This window comes from Aedes albopictus, chromosome 2, assembly GCF_035046485.1.
Source record: "Aedes albopictus strain Foshan chromosome 2, AalbF5, whole genome shotgun sequence".
NCBI classification, from domain to species: Eukaryota; Metazoa; Arthropoda; class Insecta; order Diptera; family Culicidae; genus Aedes; species Aedes albopictus.
In genome coordinates this window covers 345,683,057-345,710,391 of record NC_085137.1, presented here as the reverse complement: position 1 = coordinate 345,710,391, position 27,335 = coordinate 345,683,057, and the positions used below count along the sequence as shown (strand labels likewise).

The window sequence follows — 27,335 nt, the reverse complement described above, 5'->3', positions numbered from 1 at the left end:
GAAGGGTTTTGTAGCGCCCCTGAACCCCTCTGGAAATTCCCGAAACCTCCTAGAAAGTTCATGACATCCCCTGAAACACCTTGATACGCCCTGGAATACCCCTGGAATGTCCAAGACACCCCTCTAAATCTGGAGCTCCTCTGAAACTCCCTACAACCCCCTGGAACGCCAAGGAAAGGGACGATTCAAATATGACGTCCATCATTTTTGGGGTATTTTAGATCCATCCTCCCCTCTCTGTCATGCCTTTTCGAATACCTAATAGATGAAGTGTTACATTTTCTCAGACCCCTCCTCCCCCCTAAATGATGGACGTCATATTTGAATGACCCCAAACCCTCTTAAACGTCCCACAAATCTCCCTGAAACCCCTGGAATACCTCTAGAACTCCCCTAGAACACCTCTAGAACGCCCATGGAACTCTGAAACTCCATGAAACTCTCTAGAACGCTCATGAAACCTCCTGAGACCCCCTAAAGCCTCCTGGATTGCTCCAGAACCCCTTGAAATTCCCTTGAACGTTCATAACATTCCCTGAAATCTCTGGAAAACTCTTGGAATGTCCATGATACACTTTGAGACCCCTGAAACATCCATGAAACGCTCCTAAAACTCCCCTGAGAACCTTTGGAACGCCCATAAAACCCCATGGAACTTCGTTAGAACCAAGGTGTATTTAAGGACAGAAGGTGACAGAATCTAAGCAGTCAGTGGATGCGGAAGAGGCACATGGCGAGGGAAGTGGAGGAGATACACCTTGTCCTTTTTTTACGTCCATGCTTGGCTGAGCGGAAAAAAATTCTACCGCTAAGACAATGAACAAACTCAACAGTTTTATATTTTTTAAAACATCTTCGTGATTAGGAGAAGTGTACAAAAATATAAAAATGTGTATTTTGATCATTATTTTGTCGGTAGAATTTTTTTCGCTAAGCCAATAGTGGACGTAAATCAAGGTTTAGGTGTAGCTGGCTAGTTTGTTTTCGCTGTAGAGCGCTATAGAAGCGTCGCGGTGCTACATTTGTTACACCTTTCTTAATGCTGAGAGGTTGCTACTACTGAAAGTGTTTGTTGTTTGTTACCAACCTAGTAAAAAAATACTAAGTAGATCGGTACCAACTTGCTACCTGTCATAGGGGTTTTCAATATGGCGAATTATACAATCTGGAAAATTGTATTACTTTGGTAAGAACTCTTTGGAACACGTATGAAATCCTTGAAACCACTCTAAAACCCCTTCAACAACTCCTGAAATCCTTGAACGTCTTGAAAACTCATGAAAATCCCCTGGAACGCTTCTAACACCCACTAAAACACCCCTAAGACCCTTGGAGCGTCCAGAAATCGAAAATTTTGTTTCAGAACATATTATACCAATTTGATAAAAATAGCAATGAAAAAGTAATTGTAAACTATGAAAATCATAAAGGACATGCTACCGGTTCTTGTAGCTATGGTGAGGCTGTAATAAAAGCTTATTTCGTAAAAGCAATTTCTTAAAATTTATTTTTTAGAATTGTACAGTGTTTGTGTCATCAGTCATTCCAAATTTTTCAAATGCAAAATATTTATAATGTTGTAAAACAATTGGTTCAATATTGTAGCACTCGTGTACATCCTGGGCTAAGCGCGTCATTCTAGTTGAACGCCCCATCCTAGCTAAGTGCCCTACGATGGCGTAGTTTACTGTTCAGTGAGCTTGTCTGGGTAACATTGACCCCAACATCCTATTAAAGTTGACAAGTGTTAATTCTCAAAAAAGTTCGATTTATACTAAGATTTTCAGAAACTGATCAACATTTGATCATCAACATCAACATCACCCTCGTGTTTTGTTCGAAATGGTGCCAGTATTTCTTTCAAATATATTTTTAACCTGAAATTACTCTAGAAAAGCCGGGTTAAATGCTTAAGATGTTCTTTAAAGTATTAAAAAAAAAACTCTAGATACATAAGTTTCAGTCCCGGAGCTATAACCTCGATGTCTCTCGTATTTTTTTTTTTTTTTGAAGAAATTATTTTCCAGAGCTCTACACATCATTTCTGGTATTTCTGGCTCATAGAAAATTTTCTTCCTGAAATTCTTCTAAAATTCTGAGTGAAATGCTTGAGGTGTTTTTTGAAGTATTTTTTGAGAATTAAAAAAACCCTCTTTAGAAGGTTCAGGACCTGAACTTTAATATCGATGTCTTGCAAACACTCTTGGATTTTGTGTTAGAAATTTATTCTCAGATCTTTTCAGCATCATTTCAGGTAGTTCTGTTGTAGTTTTTACCACATATTTCTGTAGTAATTCTTCCAAAAAATTCTTTCGAGATTTAGCAGAAAATGCTTGCAGAATATTGCCAGAATAATTAAGCTTTCCGTACTGCTAGGAATATTGTTATACATATTTATTATTATGTTTTTTTTCTCGCAGATTTTATTTTGAACACGTTTTCTAGCCTTTGAAGAAGTTTCATGGAAATCTTTGCAAAACTCGTAAATGATCACTGCAACAAAGGATCGAGAAATTTATTCCCAAAGTCTTCTTAAAATTCAATATGAATTCGATCCCACGGTTTTGCGCAGATTTTGTATAAAGATTCTAGTGAAGATTCATTCCAAAAAACGCTAAGGAATCAGTCATCAACTCTTGTCGGAATTAATTGTTGAAAATCTGTTGATAATTATGTTGGAAATTTGATCAAACATATCTCTTACACCTGGTGGTATGGCCCAACTGGTATATGTAATGGAAAGAAAAGGAAAACAACTCCGCTATGGTTGTGCCGGCTGCAACTTATTGTTTTTGGCAACGTTTTCAAAGAAATGCGATCAATTGTTTTCAAAATCATATCTAAAATTTGTGTTGCGTGTTTCTTGAGATTTCTTTGCGCCGAAGATTCATTATAAATTTTTCCAGGTAAATATTTGTTAAAAAATCGTAAAACAGAACTTTCGAAGGAAATTTGTAAAAACAAATCAATTATTTCGATTATGTTTTCTGCCAGAAATATTGCTAGAGCTTTCGGAGAATTTCTTCTAGAAAACCTTTGAAGATTATCATATGAAGTTACTATGCACTCTACGAAAAATCTCTCAGAGAAATGACCATGATATTTACTCCAAACTCTATTGATAATTTCTCTAGAAAATCCGTTTGCTATCTTTATTGAAATTTTGTTTCGTTTGTTTAAATTTAAATCCGCTGAAAATTTTACAGTAGAATAACAAATATTTTACAGAAAACTTCATAAAATCTGCTAATTTTTTGATATTTTTTCTGAAAAATTCCGCCCACTTTTTTTAGAAATTTGACTACATTTTTTTACAATCACTGTAAATATATTGTTGGAAAAAAATGTTGAAAATTCGGATTATAATCATTCAAATAATCTTTGTGAAATTATCTCCAAGAATTTCGTAAAAACATCAAACTCCATAATCATGCTTTTTTGAAAATAACACTTCCTGTAGACTGTAGGACTTGAGTAAAAGTTCTGCTGGATTGCTATCATCCTAGAATTTTAATAATAGGTTCTTAGAAGATCTTCAAGAAAACAATATTCATAACTTCAGCCATGACACTCTAAATTATTTGCAAAAATTTTATTAGGTTCATTTTCATAGTTGAATTGGAAAATAAAAACAAAAATTCCTTTCCACAATTTCAGAAATGATTTCTATTTTTTTTTTTTTTTCTATCATGTTTTTTTATAGATTCCATACCATAATTTCTTTAGTAGTTTTATCAGCAATCACATAAAATTTTATCAAAACTTTACAAAAATGTGCACTTTAAATTTTTATGGAAATTCGATCCCGTTACGAAAAATCTATTTGTTTTTTTGTATGAAATTCCATGTAGAAATAGTAAGAAATTATATCAGGAAATTTCTCAAGAGGTCATTGATGAAGTCTAGTGGGATTATCGCTAGATTTTACTTTAAAGGGTTTGCTAGAAAATAATCCAATATTTAACTTTATCAATATAATTCCTAAAAAGTTTTGGTGTAAACATCTTGACTGTTTCAATTGAAATTCATTTGACAGATTCCGTACAAATTCATTATGTTGATCAGTTAAAGATTGTCCTCACAGATTTATATTATAAATGTGCAAGAAAGATGAAGCAAATGCCCTGTTAAACAAATTTGATTTTTTGCAACTATAAAGGAGTTTCAAGATTCATCATACTTTAGTGTAACTAGGGGAACAGGACCCATCTTCAGTGGTTGGGAGTGAACATGTATGATAACAAATAGAACGGAAACAGTCGGTGCTTAAGGCGAAACTGGAAGCTTTTCCTCACTTTTTGGTTTTTGATTTTTCATTGAATAACGAAGCAATATTTTCAAAATCGGTTTTCGTACACAGTTAGAGGCAGGATCAAGGTATCTCCTGATTTTTTTTCAGGTGGAAAATGTTTTTCAGTTTTTAGGAAACCATTTTTGAGTGAAATTTCAAAAAAAATATGGTTTAAAAATAATGATAAAAGTTTTACACCTGAAAAAAATCCAGAAGATTGCTCGATCCTTCCTCTTACTGTGTATGAAAACCGATTTTGAAAATATTGCTCTGTTATTTAATGAAAAAATCAAAAACTAAAAAAAAATGAGGAAATACGTCCAGTTTTGTCTTAACCCTTTGAAGCCGGAATTTTCCAAGCGTTATTATGGAGTTTTTTCTACGTATTTCTGTGGTTTTGGTGCTCAAAAGTCTAAAAAAGGTAGAATATTATGCAGAATATTTTTTCCGGACATCCTAGGTCATCCAAACTGTTCTTGAATTTAGGTCCTAAAGTCTACGGGTGTAACGGTAACTTCTTTCATAATACAAACCTTCAATTTGTAATCTATAATGTCCAGTAAATCTTCGGGAAGTTCAATAGAGAGTATAAGATCAGTCGGGTTATCCTAGGTCATCCAAACTGTTCTTGAGTTTAGACCCTAAATTCTACGAGTGTAACGGTAACTTCTGTCATTATATAAAGTTTTCATTTATAATCTATCATGTCCAGTAAGTCTTCTGAAAGTTCAACTGAGAGTATAACATCAGTCGAGTTATCCTAGGTCATCCAAACTGTTCTTGAGTTTAGATCCGAAAGTCTACGGGTGTAACGGTAGCTTCTTTCATTATACAAAGCTATGATTTGTGATCTATCATGTCCAGTAAGTCTTCTGAAAGTTCAATAGAGAGTATTACATCAGTCGGGATATCATAGGCCATCCACACCGTTCTTGAGCTTAGATCCTATAGTATACGAGTGTGACGGTAACTTCTTTCATTATACAAAGCTCCGATTGGTAATCTATCATATCCAGTAAGTCTTCTGAAAGCTCAATAGACATCATAAGATCAGCTGGGGCCATCCAAACTATTTTGGTGTTTATTATCTAGCATCTACTGCAATTGAAGCTTCTGCTTTGGCTATAAAGAATTATGTTGTATAATCTATTATACTTACTCTAGCTCACAGAATACAACAAGAGACTATGACATAGTAGTACTTCGGGAAAATCAGAGTCGCACACACTGCCCTGCAATATAGTACATAAAGTCCACGTAATAAAACCTTATTTCTACTGTTTCGAGTTACACAAAATTACCAACCGTTATGATTGTGTTTAATTTATAAGCGTTAACAAGAATTAATTTAAAAATTATAATCCGGTTGCTTCAGTTGCTCCAGGTTATACTGAGGCGGCTGTTGGTATCGTACGTCGTTTCTCACAGAGAGGTTTTGACGCATTTTTAACATCACCAGGTAGTGGTCAGAGTCGATGTAAGCGCCACGATAGGTCCTGACGTCGATAATATCGCAGAAGTCCGTGTGCTGTGGTGATCACCAATTGTAACGATAAGGGAGATTGTGCTTAATGTACCCGGGTAGAGCTTAATGGCAAAAGAATGGCAAATTTTACCATTAAAACAGAATGTTTGAATGGCAAAATGTGTTATTTGTTTGTTTGAAATAAGAGTTTAACTAACAAAAATAATAACAAAATTTTGGTAGCAGAAAAACTTAAAAATAACATATTATGCCATTGTAATAACAAAGTAATGGTAAAGCATGCGGATAAAATTGAAGATCAAAATAAGTTATTATTGAAATATTGATAACAAAATAAGACCCAAATTAACTGTTATCGAAGAATAACAAAATATGACATTCTTGAGTTATTGATAACAGAATAAGAACAAATTTAGCTGTTTATGTGGCGATCAAAATAATGGTAGGTTTAGTTGTTCAAATTCAATTTTAAAATAACGGTTGATTCAGTTATTATTTCAAAGTAGCAGAAGAAAGGTAAAATGAGCTATTTCTTTTTTTTTTCAACAAAATTTAAGTTCATCAATCAATGTAAAAACAGTTTTATTTTGTGGAAATTAAAAACTCAAAACGAAACGAACTTAAAAATCAAATTCACTTTGATGAACGTAGCCACCGTTGCCCCGCGTTGCCTACTCTGGCTTCTCCTATTTAGGAACGTTTGCGCAGCGTAGGGTTGTTAGGGTAGATAGATACGTTGTTTTACAAATTATACTCTTTAATTGTTTGAGTTCTATATTAAAATAAATTGATGTGCATCAAATACCGTCAAGGCGCCATTCACCGTGGGGGCTCCATTCACCGTGTGCCTTCGAATATTTTTTCATTATTTCCATATTATGATTGAATGATATGACAATTTCCCTTCAATTTCACCAATACAACACTAATGTATTGTTACTATGTCAAAACGCTCATTAGAAACATTTAAAAGTATCATTTTGATACTAAATTGTGTTTACATGAAGCGGGTTTCTGCTCGTTCACTGCATTCATATTGAAAAAACGAAAACTGCGCTAAGGTGATTTAAGCGATAAACTAAATGTAGTGACGTTTTTATTCCACCAAGAAGCAATTAAATTCACATATCAGGTATGTATTTTGCATTACCGAAGTAAGTTTAACAAGAAAGTACGATTACTCGTACTTTTTAATTGAAACAAAAAGGCACGGTAAATGGGTACCCTAAAAATCAATGGTCTCCATTCACCGTGCGTCATATTGTCCCATATATCTAGAAAAAATCGAAAATTTGAACATTCGTTTTTCTAATAAAATCTGGCAAGTTATTACTTGAAATGAATTTAAACGAAGAAAATTCCCTTGGCTGGGTTGTTTCGATCATTTTTAAACAAAGTAGAATAAAATTTCTCATACACGGTGAATGGGTCCCTACTACCACGGTGAATGGTGACCTACCACGGAATTAGGCGACCCTACTACCCTTTACTAACTGTACTATATCACCAAATTTTGTGAAAAATTTTCTACTTCTGTGGATATTGCTTTAATTTAAACCTATAATGAAGGCAATTAAAAGCGGCACCAACAATGTTTATAAGACTGGTGTCAAATGACAGCCCTTATTTGCCCCAAATCCTCTTAGATCCACGGTGAATGGTGCCTTGACGGTAGAATCCATTGCGAATCAAACACACAGCTGAGAATCCGGATTTGTTTACTTTTGCGAGATACGTCGAATTGAAAAGTTATGCTTGAAATATACAATATAATAGTTAATGGTATATTAAGAGTAAAATATGTTATGGGGCCTAATGTTTATAAATAATTTCTCACAATATCAAAATAATGGCAAATTTAGCTAGGAATGTAAATTATGTTATTGTTTTGATATTTTATACAATTCATTATAAAAGGTGCTAAATTGCAAGTTTTACCATGATAGTAATTTTTGTTATTGATGTGTTATTTAGCATTATTCATGAATAACATATCAATGACAAGATTTGCTATGATTGTATATTTTGCTATTGATTGGTAACAGTGAATCAAAATTCAACCATCGCGCAACAATAATGACAATGTCGCAACCTGTATTTGTTGCGACAAACAAACCCATGCGACATAAGTTTGTCCCAACTTGAAAATAATGGGATTAACATCGTAAGCCACGAGTTTACAGATTTTTAAGCCTTGTATTGCGATTTTCGAACGGTAACTTCGAGTTGGTAAACACTGCAACTCTGGTGAAGCTCTATCATCAAACAGTTTTGACTTTGTGTTAGCAATAATTGATTATTCACGAGTTGAAAAGTACGCAACAAATTCAGCTTCCGTTTTGTCTGCAACAAAAAAGTTCGAGATCATGTCATTATCTGTTACCAGTAGGGATAAAGAGTAATCGTCGCGGCTCCTTTGTTGCTTGTTTTGTGCCTCTTTTGTCTGACAATTCTCTTCACTGATTTGTAATTTTAATTGATTGATTGATTTGTCTTTATTAGAGAGACTTTCAGTTGTAATTTTAAGTTTTTCATAATAACTGAAGAATGCCAAAACGAGATATGATGGCAAAACCAGTTATTATTTTGTCCTTTGTTTGCCATTAGCCTCTATCCGGGTAGGTGCCAGACCATGTTCTAAAGTTGCTCGTAACCCGGCCGTTGCCACGCTGAGATAGGAATCCGAGTTGCATGGGAGAAGGCTGAAGGGCTTTCCTAGACGTCTTGGCAGTCGTATTGGCAGCCTTTACCGTGATTATATCTCTTAGAAGCTCGATAGAATCATGAGCAGTGAATCATGTCTGTTGACCAACAGGGAATGTATGCAAAAAAGATAGAGCATGGAATCATTTGGGTACGAAGTCGTACTTTGGGAACTTTCTGTTAAAAATTAGTCAATCTCATAGCATATTACCTATTGACTTGATTTTTTTTATCCATGGCTGGATAGCGTACACAGTTAAAAAAAGTTACAGCATGTAACCTGTAACAAAAGGATATTAGATTTTACCTGACAAAATGGTTCTGTGTACATTGTTGATTATTGAACGTTTTTCAACCCATTGTAAAATTCATTTAGCATAATTGTAGACTTGAAGCTCTGAACTCCAATTTATTGACCGAGCACCGAACCATGAACTTGTCCAAGTTTGCTGATGTGGAATGTGGAATTATCACAAAAATTATCATGAAGTAACCCTTGAGAATTTTTAGAATTTAGAGGTTCATAGATCCTATTTGGTAGTATAGCGTTACTATCTAAAACAAAATCACCGCGATTGATTATGAAACTTTACTCAGTATGTCGGATATAGTTGATGTTACGAGTGTAAACCTCATGTTCTGAAGTCCATGATTGTTTGGCTGACCTGAAATATTTCCATAGTGTCTCTAAATAACTTTTAAGATTAAGAGCTTCACGGATCTCAGCAGATTATGCTATGTTATTATTTTTGGCGAAATCACAAAGTTTTTTTTTTGTAGATTTGAAGGACTCCATTTTAGAACAGTTTTCCCGACCCTGAATGTCCTAAAGGTTAATAATAAAAAGTAGCCTTCAGATTGGTCCAATAACCACAGATAAATATGCAACGTTACTTAGTATTGCAGATATGGCTGTGGTTACAAATGTAGACCTGAAGTTCTGGCTTATCTGAAATATCCCTATAGTGTTTCTAAATGACATTTGAGATTTTAAGAGCTTCAGGGATCCCAGCAAATTATGAAATACTATAGTTTGTGGTGAAAACACTTAAAGACATTCTTGTAGATTTGAAGAACTTCATTATAGAACAATTTGGACGACCGTGAATGTCCCAAAGGGTTATAATAAACAAGAAGACTTGAGATTGTTCCGGTAACCACGGTTGATTATGCATCGTTACTCAGTTTGACAGCTATGGCTACTGTTACGAGTGTTGACCTGAAGTTCTGAACTCCAAGGTAGTTTGGCTGACCTGAAATATCCCTATAGTGTCTTTAAATGACATTTGAGATTTCAAGAGCGTTACGGATCCCAGCAGATTATGCAATGCTATTATTTATGACGAAAACACATAGAGTTATTTTTGTAGATTTGAAGGACTTCATTATAGAACATTTTGGGCGACCGTGAATATCCTAAAGAGTTAAAATAAGCTAGTAGACTTCAGATTGCTCTAGTAACCGCGGTTAACTATGCAGCGTTACTCAGTATAACAAATATGGCTACTGTTACAAGTGTAGACCTGAAGTTCTGAACTCCAAGGTAGTTTGGCTGACCTGGAATATCCCTATAGTGTCTCTAAATGACATTTGAACATGAATGAGATTTCAAGAGCTTCACGGATCCCACCAGATTATACAATACTATTATTTATGGCGAATACACATAGAGTTATTCTTGTAGATTTGAAGGACTTTATTATAGAACAGTTTGGACGACCCTGAATGTCCCAAAGGATTATAATAAGCTAGTAGACTTCAGACTGCTCCAGTAACCGAGGTTGATTGTGCAGCGTTACTCAGTATAACAGATATGGCTATTGTTACGAGTGTAGACCTGAAGTTCTGAACTCCAAGGTAGTTTGGCTGACCTGGAATATCCCCATAGTATATCTAAAAAACATTGTAGATGTCAAAAGCTTCACGGATCACAGTAGGTTATGCAATGCTATTATGTGTGGCGAAAATACATAAAATTATTCTTGTAGATTTGAAGGACTTCACTCTAGGACAATTTGGAACACCTAGAACATCCCAGAATATAAAACATATCTTGATATTCTTGACCAAGGGTTTACGAATACATATAAACGTAACCCATATCCAAGTTCAGCTTTTAGAACAACTGGTATGTCAATTATTTCGTTTTTCCAAATTTCATGGTGTTCAGGATGTTCTAGGTTGTCAATGACGTCTGAAATACAAATATTCCCATTTTTCCTTAATAGAGGACTCAATTTGCAACAACTTTGCCGAAGACAGTATTCTGTTTTGCTGAATGGGTGAATTTATACAGCCGTTTCTATGTTGGGGTCATATATGACCCCTCCGGCTCCAAAGGGTTAAATCGTCTGTTTTTGAAAAAAGATGAAGGTAGGGTCTTAGACTGATGAAGAGTAGTCATACCCTAGCAAGGTTCGTACAAAAGCATCTGAAATCACTAAGGAGCCGGCTACAAATTACTTAAGGATTAATGAAGGTAGGAAGGATTTGAGAAATCTTACGCGCCATAGAAAAATATTCTAGTTTTCATACAAAAGATGTTACAAAGCGGCGAGGGTGTCAAAAAATCGTAAAAATTACCTTACTGGACCACCCCTTACTAGAATCCCCCAGCTACACCTTTGACCGTGCCGTATCATCGCAACCAAACGGCCGACGCCTCGTCGAACGTCGTCCGTTCATCCTCAACAAGCCCTCTCACGGAGGTAGTCGTCCTGCGGTAATAAAACTAAAACAACACTCAAATTGCCATATCATTCTCCGGGGTGGATGTTTTTCCTGGCTCGCTCCTGTGCTTTCTGTACCACCTCTATCTCTGCAGCCGGGCTGCTCTATCTGTGCCACCACGGCAGGGACGAACGGTGGTGATCCTGGATGACGGAAAAACTGGGTCAATTACTTGCATAAACTACGCGGTAAACTGACTGAATTTTATTTTGTTCTGTTTTTCCTGCCTACCTACCAGGTCTACAACAGTACCTACACAGAATGGGGGGACCCAGCTGTAAACCCGGAAAAAAGGATGAAAACGAGAGTAATTTAAATTTAAATTAGAACTAGCGTTGGTTGGTCGGATGGTCAGCACAGCCGGCCGGGAAATCAGGCAGGGTGTGGTTGACCTATACTTTCTGCCATCGGATCCGGTTCCGGGTCTTCATTTTTAAATCAGGTTGAGAGCAGTGCTGGCTGCCAGGCTGCTCTTGGCATACGAGATGGCCCTTCCTAGTAGTACCTATTTTCCGAGCACAAGTGGAAATCCGTGATGCACGGTCGTCCTCCTCTGTGCACTTGGTGCTCGCGCTCTCTAATGGAGAGGAAGGAAGTGTGTGTGGAAGGAAAGTATAAAGTGGATCATGTTTGTTCGGTGGTTTCTGCAGTAATGGGATACCCCGAGTGCAACACACACCAGATCCGACCTCTGGCAACTATCGGGTCAAGTGGTTTGGATGGTACACAGCGTGAATAATGTACTTTGTTTGCTTAATTTTTCTAGTTCATGGCTTCTCGAGAGGTTAATCTCGTTGTAGATTTGTGACCCACGTGGAGTTGTGGATATTAATTTTGCAGGTCGACATCATAAGCATTTGTTGATTTAATTTGAAGGAAATTACATCTACGAATTAGAGATGAATCGGCCTGAGGCTCTATAATAAAGTAATAATAATAATAATTCATTTAAGTACAGCTGAAATGTGGTTCCTCCAGTAAATCGATCGGATTTAATAAAGACGATGACAAACGACCATTTTTATATTGGATCATTCTTGCTAAGAAAGAATTGTTCCATATTTTAACACTTTTGTTTTATCATCACCGCGGTGTTTTACTCCATATCCGAAAAATTTCACTAAGTATTACTTTGTATGAAATATGCTCTGCAACGACCGACCACGGAATCAGCTCGGATTATGCTTTACACTCCATTTCTTTAATCATTTACAATAATACATCCACCACCAGGAGCTCAGAGCAGAGCAGGTGAGAAAGCTCTCAACACCATCATATCCGGTAAGAGTGATGGCAGTATTTCCGCTCCTTGTGGACGGTACTGCGCTGCTGATGGTGTGCAAAATCACCGGTGAAACATGGATGGCAGGTCGCTTTTCTTTATTACGTTTGTTTTTTTACGTTTCTTGTGCATCGGTATACAACAGAATTGCAATGTCAAACATTTACTTCTTGATCATCTTATGAATGAATCGCATACAATTAATCAACTTGATCCAGTTTTTGTTCAAAAGCTTGATATTTTAGAAATAAACCACTATGAGGTCGAAAATCTCTGTGATGCCTTGGGCTAAAAGTTTCGTAATGAAGATAAATAATAAAAATGAATCTTACTGAAATGACACTGCAGTGGACTGCACGATCTTATCGTACAGAAAAGAAATCAAATTGACTGGTATAAAATTGACTAAGTTTTGTAAAAGCGAAAATTGCCCAATATAGGACCCCTGCCGAAGTGGTTCATTCGTGTAGATCTGAAGCATTTGTTAGTGTTCATTAGTGTTCAGTACTTATTCTTAATTGAGCATTTTCCGTAGGAATGCAGTAAGGATTTTCTGAAGGAATTTCTATGGAAATTTTGACCCTCAGAATGAGTAAGCTTTCTCTAAGATTACAGAAATTTCGATTTTGAGGAATCTCTGAACTAATCAATGAGAATAATTCTGGAAGAACGCTTAGAGCTACTTCTCAAGCAAATCCTGGAGTCACTTTTGAAGGAATTTCACAAGAATGATTCACAACAAATTTGGAATCCCTGGTAGAATAACGAGGAATTTCGGAACGAATTTTATGTAGAGATTTCAGGCAGGAATATCTAGAAAACTAATACAAGCCCCCCGGAACATTATCTGCCGAAGCAATGAAAAAATATCTGGAAAAGAGCTCCTCGAGGAAATGTGTTGCGCACATGGCCAATGGATGAGCTTACGCGGGTTCCTCTGCTCTTTCTGTTGGCAAAATACAAGCTGCACAGTGCATGCACTTTGGTTCATAACCATTGACTATGGTATTACATCAAGATTTTTTATTGTATTGAAAAAAAAAATCGCATAGCTCTAGAGAAACTTTCACGATATAAACATTTACACGGATGTTCCAGATCTTCCGGTGTGCCAATAAGTGGCCAGTTCGGTCCATAATCCAATTATTGACTAAGGTCTTAGTCCAAGAATTTTGATTGTATTGAAAAAAATCGCATAGTTCTAGAAGAATTTTCATGACATAATTTTTTTTACGGATGTTCCGCATCTTCCGGATCTTCCGGTTTCCCAATGAGTGGCCACATTGATCCATATGAATGTGCAATCATTGACTACGATCTTAGACCAAGAATTTTGATTGTATTGGAAAAAATCGCATAGTTCTAGAGGAATTTTCATCAAATGGCCATTTTTAAGGATGTTCCGGATCTTCCGGTGGGACTGGTACTCCTACATCGAAACCAAATGGTCCCCAATACTGTTGGACACTGTCATTCAACTAAACTGTACTTCTCCGGTAGGATTTTGGATGCTGGTTATAGAAATTACTGAAAAACCTGATGCATTTGCTCAAACTAGCAGAAGAATAGGAAAAAAATAAAGATAGTAAACATAGATCCGTGTAGATAAATCCGTTGTATCCAAACGAACTGTCAAAATCTGTATCCAAACGAGCATGACGTCACGATTTGAACAACATCAATGGAGCGCATGACGTCATATTCAACCGTCGCACTGTCGCACTGAAAATTACTACTTACACGCTTGAAACATTTCAGTCAGCGGTGTCCGCGGATCTATGTTTACTCTACTATCTATAGGAAAAAACACAGACATATTTGCCTCTTCCGAAAAGGGGATGGGTTTCGCGGGGCGCCACCGAAGGTAAAAGTTAGTACAACTATTCCCCTTGAGAATCCGTCAATGAGAACTGAGCAGTTTGAAAATTAGTCCTGGTACTTTACGAGTTAAAATCATTTTTTCGGGGGTATCGCGAGCTGATCTGTAGCGATATTGATAACACGCACGCTTAGCGCAATCGACTAAAATCATAGAAATCATGTTAAAACAGCTTTAGTGTGCAAAAAATGCAAACAGAAAATTCTTCATTCGGTGTTTTTCGTGTAATGTCCATCGCCTAATGCTAGTGATTGTTAATGTTTAGTCTGTACAGCCTCTGTTCAACCAGTGTTTTTTAGAATATTTGTTCAAACTATGATTGTCTGATTGTTTTGTTGAGATAACGTAATTTTATATCTTAGATTTTTATTGAGATAAGATTATATTTCTTGAATTCTTACAAAAAACAACATTAACAGCAACTAAATTGTATTGCTGAGGTTTATACTTTAATATCCATTAGAAACATCTTAAATTTTAAAGTAACCTACAAAATAAAGTTTTTGAGATTAGCCTGCAAATCCCTACATGTATTTTGACACTTTGAAGTAGTTTAAAAATTTGATAAGAAACTTCGAAAAATCCATACAGAACTTCAATGAATATTCCTCGATGAAGAAAACTAAGTAATTAGAAATTCTGATAATTTAAAACAAATTAGTCTGTGAATCAATACCATGATTTTTTTTCCTTGAAGAAGTAACTTACAACTAAAAGACAATGTATAATCAAATAAAATGAAAGAACTCTTGAAGAGAATCTCATCAATAATGCGACATAATTTGTTTCGTTTGTGGATTCTTGTTTCCTAATTTAGTGGGGCGGGGCAAGATGGGTCAGTGCCATTTTCGGGCGCATTACTCAAGTTTTGATTATGGTAATAATTTTGTTAGATGACCAGCAAGAACAACAAAAGTTTTTTTTTTACTTATTCGTTTATCTGGAAGGCTCGGGCGCCTAATGGGCATAACTGAGCCGAAATCATTTGTTGTTTTTTACATTATTTTTTACATTTTACGATATTTACTGCCTTAATGCTATGTTAGTTTGGGAAGCCGAAGTACTCGCGGCTGTTTGGAGGTTAGGGATAAAAAAAAATAAAATTGGGAAGGAGGGATTTAGGGGTCTTAAACTAAATTATTTGCTAACTTATACTAAAAAAATTGATGGGACAAAATGTCCTTATCTGAAATGGAACAAAAAAGAAAGGGCTTTATCGGTAGACAACAACAAGAAGAGGACAAACGGAAGGGGGGGGGAACTGACAGGGACGACAGCAAAACCAAATGGCGGACAACAAAAACAAGGAACGTACTACATCAAACTCTGACATCAACACGTTTCAAAAACGGATATATGAGATTCATGTATTCCAAATCATGGCCTGCCAACACTTCTCTAACGGGTTTCTGTTGTTTTCCTCGGACCCGGAGAATTTCATGCAGCTCAGATCTGACCTCACGATACTCATTGCTTCCCTACACGACATGTTCGATATCCTGGTAAGCCACGCCACAGACACAGAGATTGCTTTCTGAGAGCCCAATACGAAAGGTATGTGCGTTCAACAAATAGTGGTTGGACATCAGCCGACACATTACACGAATGAAGTCGCGGCCTAAATCCAACCCGTTGAACCATGGCTTCTTCGACATCTGTGGAATGATGGAGTGCAACCATCTACCCATCTCTCCATCTCTCCATTTGTGTTGCTAGCTGCAAGGTTTTTATATATTGTAAGGTTTACCATGACGTTTAGTTTGTGGAGAAAAGCAGAGGAAGCAAAATTTCAAAGGAATTTGAGGAGGCGGGGGATTTGTTTTCAGAATTTCTCACGATGAAAAAATAATGGCCGCTCAGCCAGTTTTGACATCTAAGACAACCTTAGAGTACATAAAAACCTTGGCCAGCAGATCTGGGTCTCCTGACGGGCCAACGCAAAAAAAAATCGTCGAAGGCGATTTGACGCTCATAAATATCGCCTTCGCTATCGCCCACCGTAGCCAGAGAGTCCGCTTTCTCATTGCACGGAATCGAGCAATGTGAAGGGACCCAAGGTGATGGTGTATGAGCGTTTAGACAAAACATTCAAGACCTGGCGTATTCCATTCAGGAAGTACGCTGAGTGCTTCATCAGTTTCATTGACCGAACAGCCTCCAGAGAACTAAAAGATTCCGGTCATCTTTCATAGAGAGATCAAAATCCACAGAAGTTGTCACGATTGGTGTTAACTGGAGATAGACTTACCTCCAGCGTCATGTACCAGTAGTACACACTCATGAAACGAGTTTAGGGATTCTGTTCGAGCAGCTTTTCTATGACTAACGGATTTACAACCTCGCATCGGATGAGGAACCGGAACGACAACTCCGCAAAGCGGTCTGTCAGAGGCTGTACTCCAGCAAGTACCTCTGAATTCATTGTGTGAGTCGAGTTCATGCAACCTAACGCAATCCGAAGGCAACGGTGTTGAATCCGTTGAAGCTTCAGCAAGTGTGTTTTTGCCGTGGATTGAAAACAAAAACTACCGTATTCTAAAACCGACAGAATGGTTGTTTTGTACAGTCTGATCAGATCTTCCGGGTGCGCTCCTCGCCATGTTCCGGTAATAGTTCGCTGATTAAGTTGATTCGTTTTTAGCATTTCTGTATCAGATACACAATGTTCTTCCAATGTGCATTTGGAGTCGAACCAGACGCCGAGGTATTGTGAAGACATGTTATGAATGATCGTCTTACCCATCAGAACGAGCGGAAACTTAGCCGGTTTATGTTTTTTTGAAAAGACAACCATCTCAGTTTTATCCGGAGAGAATTCGATAGCCAGCTTGAGAGCCTAAGTAGACAAATTGTCCAAAGTATCCTGTAGTGGTCCTTGCACATCGACTGCTATTGATCCCATTATAGAAACAACACAGTCATCCGCAAGCTGTCTTAACGTGCAATTTTCCATGAGACAATCATCTATGTCTCTAAAAGAGAGAAAATCACATCTGCTTCTCAAACAGCAAATTATACAAGAAGTTGTTCAGAATTGGTGAAAGGCCACTTTCTTGTAGTTTGTCGGAAAGAACATCGACACAAACTTAATCAAAAGTATTTCCAATATTATTGCCGAGAAATTTCCAAAAGAGTTACCAAACTAGTTTTCAAAAAAAAAAATGGCTAAGAAAACGCCAAGAACTAATCTTATAGAAATTTTTGGACAAATTCCAACAACAAAAAGCATAAAGGATTTCCAAAGAATGTTTCAAATTTAGCCAAAGATAATTCGAAAGATTATCACAGGCTAACTCACAGGAAATTCACCGAATCAATTGCCGAAGCATTGTTGAGAATTGATTAAAGAAGTTTACAAAGGAATTGTCCAACATTATATTAAAAGAATTTCCTTAGAAACTTCCAAAGAAACTGAGTTCATAAAAAAAATACCAAAGGTTTGGCGAATTCAATTTTCGACACAATAGCTGAGGCAGTTTCCAAAAGAATTGCCAAAACAATGTTCTAAAAATAATGCAGAAAGAATTCAGAAAAAAAAATGCTTAAGAAATTCTCAAAGGAGGAACTGCCGCTGGAATTTTCAGAGTAATTGCCAAAGGGATATCCAAACAATTGCTTCACCAAAGGAATTGCTTCAGGTTTTCCAAAGTAATTGCTCATTTTTTTTTTCAAATTAATACGTATAAAAGCGAGTTTGTGAAATACTGAGAGAAATATTCAGTGAGTTTAGCTATCAAAAATCATTATCTATGTAAAATATATTGGAACACTACAGTTACAGCTACATGAAATTAAAAAGGCATTGCAAACTTTTAGGTGTTTATCAGTGTTTGGAGATTTCTGTTTCAATTTTCAAAAATTATATCAATTCGTTAAAATGCGCTTTGAGAGGTTCAAAGCTAGATATTATTTCTACTATGATCGGTCTACCGAGAATAAGTGACTATTCATTAAAAAATAAACATTCCAAACTCGTATCGTGGGTAGGTCACCTTAGATCCCAATGGTGCGTTGCGGTGTTAGATCTTCCAAATTTTGATCTTGATATATTCCGTATTTAAAGCTTGATGTACTTTTTTATAATCATGTTATATTTTTGTTTTAATGTTACTTCTTATTCATTTTTTTTCAAACGGTTTCAGGTAAATTTATTGTATAATATTGTAATAATATTGTATAAAAAGAAACTGTGGCGAACGTATTAATAATATGTTGCTTGATGATGGAACATGGATAAATTAGGCAGACATCTGTTTCGAAACAGTCTAACTGGTGTACCTGAACGTTGACCAAACGTATCCTTTAGAGTTTACCGTTCCCGTAACAACACCCAAATTCCCGTGACACATAGGTCAGAGAGATCGAAGAGCTGTCTTCATCTTTCTTAGGTGTTGATCTAACCATCATTTCCCATTCTTCAGCAGTCGCAAGGACGTGGCTGGGACTGTTTTCGACCATTGGTGGATTGCGTCAGTCTTGTCTAAGAATCAGATATTAGTCCCAAATCTTTAAGGTACACCGGGGCAAGTTGAAACGAGTGGGCAAGATGAAACGCGAAGTTTTAAAATAGATTTCAATATAATTTGAAAATTTATCCATCGCTAAAAGATTGTTTGAATCAAAAAACTATGTGTTATGGCAATCAAATTGTTTATCATCATTAGAAAATATCATGTTACCCCGCTGTTTCATCTTGCCCTACACGGTGTCAAAATTTCGATTATTATCGAACATTCATGTACCTCGGATTTTTCTTCGAAAATGATTAGTATTTGGGCTATATATTCATAATCGGAAAGCTAGAAAATATTTCATCGGCGAAAATTTTTCCATACATTTTGTATGGGACGTTTTTTGGGCTAAAATAGTAATTATTGATTTTTAGTATGGAAAATAGCTAAAAACTCATCTAACTCAAATTTTCCCCGATAGAATATTTTCAAATTTTGCATTTATAAATTATAGCCGAAATTCTAACATTCTATGAAGAAAAATGCGAGGTACATGAAAGTTCGATAATAATCAAAATTTTGACACCGTGCCCTATCCGTTTCAACTTGCCTCGGTGTACCTTATGCTTTGGTTCGGACGGGTAGGAGACAACTCTCATAACAGCGATACTATAGCACAGTAACTCCCAAACTGAGAATCAAGCTCTGTCCCAGTGGGGTCGTTACGCCAAGAAGAAGAAGAAGAAACAGAAGAAGAAGAAGAAGAAGAAGAAGAAGAAGAGGATGAGGAGGAAGAAGAAGAAAAAGGAGAACAAGAAAAAGAAGAAGAAGAGTTTATTCAGCAAACAAAAACAATCAGTAAAGTTTGCAGATGATTAGCAAACATGATTTTGTGTGTAGATTTTCATACTTTCTTCCCCCAGAAAATCCCAACACATCCAAAGGTGAATCAGTTCAGATTTGCAGTTTTTTCTGCGATCCTTTGCACGGCACGCTACGCTGCGGTGATGTCATCATCGTCATCGCCATTATGCAGCGACAGGCTCACCATCGCATCGCCGGCCGCGTCAACTGGGGCTTTAGCTCGTTCACTCGAGCGCGAGCGACAAGGACTTTGGGAACAACTCACTTGTTTTCATTGCGGTATGGCGGTCGTCGGTGTCGGTGCAGCTCACTCACCGTAGAATAATACCAGCCAAGCGGACGAGAAAGAAGGTGTGGCAAAGTGAGAGCAGTTTATACATAATGATGATGGATTGTTCTAGGTACGGCTGTGTCGTTGGATTCATCAATCAATTCCGCATTGAGGCCTAGTCTTGAGTACCACGACGAAGAAAGCAATTTTTGCTTGTTTCTAAGATTTTTAAAGTTCAATATTGAAGCCCCACAAATATTGATTCCAGGCTTGCTTCACTGAGAAGTACAGCAAAAGGAGAACTCAAGTCAGGCTTCTTTCAATTTGATTTTGTCCTTTTGATCTGTAAGCAAATCCTAATTGAATTTCTATGCATGAAAGAGAAGCTGACCCTCCCATGTAGGTACCGCACCGGACATCAATCAAAGGACATCGTTCCGGATTCAATTATGTATATATGTTTTCCATTTGGACGTCGGGATTGAGCTGAAAGTTGGGGAAAAACTTTGACTTCTCTCGTCGTCGATGTGGAAAATTGATTTCATTCCGGAAGAAATGCTTCAAATGTTATTAATTTTCTCAATAAAACAATAATTTACGGTTTATTGACTTGAGGATGATAAGTTAGGACACGGTAGTTTGGGAGAAGACCAATTGGTCACAATTTTGCCTCTTTGGGCCATTTCTGCTAGTAGTTTTCCCTCGACTGTATTATTATCACCAAGTATCGATCTAACACTATCCAACCAAGGTGAAGCTTTCACGAGCTGGAGAAAATAGCTGTAGAATAACTAAACTCAGCCTGTATGCAAAATCCAATACTCACAACCTGAATAAGGTATAATACGAAGCAAAGCTATAGGGCCCATATAGCCGAGGCGGTAAACGCACGGGTATTCAGCATGACCATGCTGAGGGTGACGGGTTCGATTCCCGGTCGGTCCAGGATCTTTTCGTAAAGGAAATTTCCTTGACTTCCTTGGGCATAGAGTATCTTCGTGCCTGCCACACGATATACGCATGCAAAATGGTCATTGGCAGAGGAAGCTCTCAGTTAAAAAAAAAAAACTGTGGAAGTGCTCATAGAACACTAAGCTGAGAAGCAGGCTTTGTCCCAGTGAGGACGTTACGCCAAGAAGGGGAGAGGAGAGAGAGGACGAAGCAAAGCTACCGTCGTGAGAACCACTGAATCCCCTAGGATTTACCGACTGACTTAACGAATTCCGCAACAAAGTTGTGCGATTGTCTTCCCCATTCCCCATTCCATCGCCATCGGGTGTGCAAATTGTTATCGATTTTATCAGCTCGCTCGCTCGTGCCTGTCGTAAAGCTGATGGAATTTTCGCCAAACTCGCCATCCCTGACCGTGCCCTCCCCTCACTCACTATCCCACGTCAAACAACAGCGCTGCGAGCCCCACGAACCGAAGGAAAAATATTTTTATCAAATCATTCTGCAACGCGAGCATATTTTTGATTGTTGTTTTCTCTCTCTCTTTTTCCCCCAAACCACAGCGATATCACGGGAAGAGAACGACGACAGCACACAGCACAACAACCACCACCATCCCCACCACCTGCACCATCACCACGGTCATGGTCACAATCGTGGCAGCAAAGTGCCCTTCAATGGATACACATCCGAGGAGTATCTGGACCGCTTGGAACCAAATGGAAACATTCCCGTCGACAAAACCTACAACAAACGTAAGTCGAAAATAATTGTTTAGAATATTTTATCAGACTTCAGGCCGCTTTCACAGCTCGGTAACAACGCTGAATGTTTCCCGGGAGATGAAACAGCCAAGGTTGAAACAGTCTTTTGAAGGTTAATCTCAAAAGCACCTTACTTCACGACCACTCGCTTATTCAAAATCTTCACCGTGACTATACTTCTGGAAGAACCAAAAGACATTCGCCATTGAAACGCAATGAACCGTACTTCATGACCAACAAACCTGTTCCCAGTAAAGAACAACTTGCATCCCATGGTCACGGTTCGGCATGCTTCAGCTAGTTTTCTCATAATTAAACTTTGGGGCGCCATTTCCTCCCGTTATCCTGACTGACTGACTGGAAGTGGCAACAAAGTTTAGCAAAGTTTTCCATTTTCAACAGAAAGTGAGTATCTTGTAATCGATCCGGTGACACCTTGTTGCTGGTTTGTGTGGAAATGACTCGGTTTTATGTCTGAAACATTCATACACTGTTATCATATGATGATATTCGGCAAAATACTACTTCCACCTTTCAATAATGAACATTCTTCCCAAGGGCGTATTCAAGGGGTTACTAAGGAAGCAATTTGGCATGGGACAGAACCTACTAGAGCTTGATGGCACAAATGTCCCAAATGGAGGATAACGTGCCTCTGGAGCCGGCCTTCTGATACCTGATATTAGAGCTTGCTTTGTAAATTAACCATTTTTGCATTTGTCTGTCATGTGGCAAGCACGAAGATACCTCTAATTCTGCAAAGTCAAGTTTTCCGCTTTATCTTTATGGGCCCTATTTTCTATCGATGCGATTTATCATGCAATGATCAGTGTATTCGTGCCATATACGATCTTTCTAGCATGAGCGTTTTTCACGTTAGTGATAACAAAAATTTGATATTCAATTTATAATTCCCGAAGGATTAGAAAAAAAAACACATATTTCAACCAATCTTTTGGAGAAACAATCTCTTCACCCACTAAATTGGTACCTAGAAGAAAGTTTTTCAGAGTATCTTCAGTGAAATTGTTGTGGAACTCTTTTGGAAAATCACGGATCAAAAGAAATTTAGCGATTTTATTCAAAAAAAAAATATATATGGGTCATTCCACGCCAAGTGACCGACCGCTTGCAATCGACCATCACGGATTTGAACCAAATTTGGCTGAAACATTTGTTTAGATGGAAAAAGAAAAAATCCAAATTTTGGTGCCGATCGGATCACCCCTCGGCCCGTGGCAGCACCCCTCGTTTTGGCCGATATGAAAATTATCCTCTCCTTGATCCTCTCTTTCTTTTATTTTTATCATTCAAACGATTGCACCTTCGACCTTCGGCTTTTTTAAAGTAAATCGTTCAGGGAATCCAAAAAAAATATTATTTTTTTGATACAGTGTTGCCAGATATCATATTTTTCAATTTTAAATCTAAAAATCGATTTTTCTCAAAATACGTATATTTTGATTTTAAAAATTTTGATTTCATCGTGTTTATCAGACGTTTTTCTATCGATAAAGCTTAACTCCCCAAGGTAATTTGCGTCGTTCTTGAGATATAGCGTTTTTAAGAAAAAATATTCATTTTTTTTCATATAAAGTATCATATAAAATTAGGTGCAGTTTATAAATTTCGTAAAAAAACATTGTTCGATGCCATATAATCACGTTTTGTGCTGATTTGAACAATATCGAGTATAAAAAGGATTAAAAAAAATTGTGACAGTGTTGCCAGTTTACCTTTTTTATTATACCATGAAACCTAACCTTCAAGTGTTTGACAATGTACAGGTTATTCTGAAAAATCGCACCATGTGTGTTGCAAGATGTGTGAGCAAGATAAAAACAATATACATCTCCTCTAACGGCCCTGTTGTTGACCTTTTCTTCACAGACAAACAGACGTAACACCTAGAAAAAAATTCGCGAAAATCCATCGCCTAGTTCACACTAGGTGAAACGTCTAACGCTTAGAAAAATGATGTCGCACCTCTGGTAGTGAAAGCTACGACTATAAAGGTTTAAAAAGATCGTTAAAACCGTGGTCGTTGGATTTTTTTTCCAATGTTACGTCTGTTTGTCTGTGCACGCTATGTCTGAACCAACGGATTATAAAAAATTAATGTACATCGGGTTTCTTTCCATAAAACATCAGTATTCAAGCTATATTTTCATTTGCAGAAGGTTTCGAAATATTCTATCGGTGAAAAATTTTCCATACATTTTGTATGGGAGAGAAATTGACCGAAAATGAGTATTTCAAGCAAATTTGTATGAAAAACGTCTAAAAAGATGGAAAAATCAAAATTTCCCCGATAGAATATTTTGGAATATTCTGCACATGAAAATATAGCTTGAAAACTGATGTTTTATGGAATGAAACCCGATGTACATTCATTTTTTATAATCTGTTGGCTCAGACATAACGTGCTGTGTTTTTTTGTTTATTGTCCTATCTGACAAAATGACCAGATAATTGACAGTTATTGTTAGTTTGATAGTTAGCAATAAAAAATTGGTTTATTGGAAAAGATGAGGATAAATTGTTAAAATATAAAATGTATCTATTGTGAAATTCATTTCAATTGCCATTTTATTCATTTAAACGATGTTGTAGATGGAAGTGTTGCCACACATGTCATTTTTTTGTAAACATCTAATTTACACCAAAGCTGTCGTAAATAGATAACACCAAATAAAAACAAATGATTTCTGTTTTTTATACATAACGAGCACATTTGGCAACACTGCATGAGTATGAGCATAGATCAACACAATTCATAATTGCTACTCCATAGTTAATCGCAGCGAACGATTGTCGCTTTAGTTTGTGTGTTTGCTTATCAGCGACGACAGCAGCCACTTCGATCACTCACCAGCATTCTTCACCATTCGCCACTCATTCATTCGCTTGCGATCAAAACTGCGACGAACGGCAACGAATATCCATGTCAAGCAACTTGCGCATGGCTTTGCACTGGTGATGGGGTTGCGTGCTTGATCACGACAATCCGTTTGCTGCATCTTTCTCGATTCGATTCAGCAAAGAGGAGTGAATATGAATGGAGTGGGGCGAATATACCGATCCCTAATATGATACGATACATTGTCGATCTGGGAGTCACCTATAATTGATCGAACAATCGATTTGATTTATCGGAATTAACCATCACGTACAACCGATCTCTTTTCCATGCAAAAAAGCCTAAGAAAAGTAGGCTCTAGGGAGCAAACGCCACTAATCCATTTCACACAGAAATTTTTGTTCATTCTTCGCCACGAAGAACAAACAAAAACTCATACTATATGCAATCACATCAATAGACAACACAATACTCAACATTGTTCTTCACTTCTCTGCCCGGGACAATAAAGGACATGATCTATTATTCTGCAATCCAGTAAGAGTAAACGCAATACTAAGCATCCCCGCACCTATTGTTTGCGTTTCCGCTACATACTAGCATACTTGGCAACACTGCCGTAAAAATCAAAAGATATTTTTACAGGGATTTGTATAAGGAGTTGAACCTTCGAATATAAAATAAAAATACTGGAGCTACCAGTTGCGCGACGATGCGTAGTATCTAATATTATCTAATTCCAAAGGATATCATACTTCATATTTTATCATATTCCATATTTTCAGGTTCAGCTTCTGAAATTAGCTGTGGGTCATTGAATGTAGTTATATCGAAATGACATTTTCAGCACTGTTGCTTATAAATACACTCATCAAATGTTTTCCTGAATATATTTTACGTCGATGTTGCCAAATGTACTAAACCTAAATAAGAAAAAAATACTTTTGGCTAATTCATACTAATGTTCTAGTAAAATTAAGATTTCTACAATAAATATTACATATTTGGCAGCACTTCTGTTCAGATAATGTTAAAATATATGAAATTTGTTTAGAATTGATGATCCCAATAGATACATGTTTTTAGTTCAACAGGTTATGCTAGTCCATTACGATAGACTCATAATTGATGAACTGGCAACACTGTAACATTTTTTTAATCCTTTTTATACTCGATATTGTTCAAATCAGCACAAAACGTGATTATATGGCATCGAACAATGTTTTTTTTACGAAATTTATAAACTGCACCTGATTTTATATGATACTTTATATGAAAAAAAATGAATATTTTTTCTTAAAAACGCTATATCTCAGGAACGACGCAAATTACCTAGGGGAGTTAAGCTTTTTCGATAGAAAAACGTCTGATAAACACGATGGAATCAAAATTTTTTAAATCAAAATATACGTATTTTGAGAAAAATCGATTTTTAGACTTAAAATTGAAAAATATGATATCTGGCAACACTGTATCAAAAAAAAAAATATTTTTTCTGGATTCCCTGAACGATTTACTTTAAAAAAGCCGAAGGTCGAAAATGTGTAGGTGCAATCGTTTGAATAATAAAAATAAAAGAAAGAGAGGATAATTTTCATATCGGCCAAAACGAGGGGTGCTGCCACGGGCCGAGGGGTGATCCGATCGGCACCAAAATTTGGATTTTTTCTTTTTCCATCTAAACAAATGTTTCAGCCAAATTTGGTTCGAATCCGTGATGGTCGGTTGCAAGTTTTCACATTTTCTCGGTCACTTCATATGGAATGACCCATATATATTTTTTTTGTTTCGGTAATACCAGTCCGTGTGGTCAATTATGATTTTCAAATAACTCAACGTACATAGTTGGTAGCTTAGTTGGTAAAGCACTTGTCTAGCAAATAAGGGTTGTGAGTTCAAATCTCACCTGAGCTGTGGGTTTTTTCCCAATTTAATCAATAATTTAACCATCTGTACATATGTACGTTGAGTTATTTGAAAATCATAATATGATGAAGACTTTTGAATGCTCTTTTATGGATCACCAAAGTAAATTTCTGATGGAAACCACAAAGATTTTTAGTTGTTTTCAGCAGAAATATGGTGGATTTCCTGTTTTATTTTCGTTCGTTACTTCTATCAAATTTCTAGACAACTTTAAGTGGAAATATGAGGTAAATTTCGTTCATGAACCATCTCAGAATTTATGAAGTCATTGCAAAGAAAACCCATAGAAGAATTCCAGAAGGCATTTCTGAAAAAAAAAAAACGTAAAAAATGCATAAATCTTTAAATACATAAATTTATGTATTAATCCTTGGAGGAGGTGGTATTTATGAGAAATTTCTGTGGGAATTATTGGAGGACTTCATGCAAAACTTTCTGGAGAAATCTCAGGTAGAATTTTGAAATGGAGGAAATTGTGAACGATTATATGGTTGAAAAAGAATTCCTGTATGCATCTATGGAAAATTCTTGGAAAAATTTCTGAAGGAATCCCCGTAGAAACTCTTGGACGAGCTTTTAGGAAAATCCCGACTTAATATCAGGAAAATGCCAGCAAGAATCTGAAAGAGATTCCGCTGGTATCAGTAAAATAATTCCTGCAGGAATCTCTGAAGGAATTCTTTGGAGGAATCCAAATCAGAAACTCTGAAGTAATTCCTGCAAACATCTCGAGAGAAAGTCCTTCAAGTATGAACTCGTGAATCCGTGCAGCAATCTTGACATCTTCAAGCTTAGAGGATCCATGAAAGAGTTTTTATATGCCGTTAGGGATTTCTGTAAAATCTCAGGAGAAATTTCCGAAGTAAGAACATCTGCA

The 27,335-nt window shown here is 36.8% G+C and overlaps 1 protein-coding gene across 2 annotated transcripts in view; it reads left to right on the top strand.

Moving 5' to 3' along the window:
* LOC115263181 (cyclin-dependent kinase 14-like) overlaps window positions 1-27,335 on the top strand; it is a 632,917-nt gene that overhangs the window by 413,195 nt on the left and 192,387 nt on the right. For both annotated transcript variants that reach the window (XM_062852660.1, XM_062852661.1), the window contains one exon: window positions 21,472-21,663. In XM_062852660.1, coding sequence (XP_062708644.1) covers window positions 21,472-21,663 — 192 coding nt within the window. The remainder of the gene's footprint in view (window positions 1-21,471; window positions 21,664-27,335) is intronic.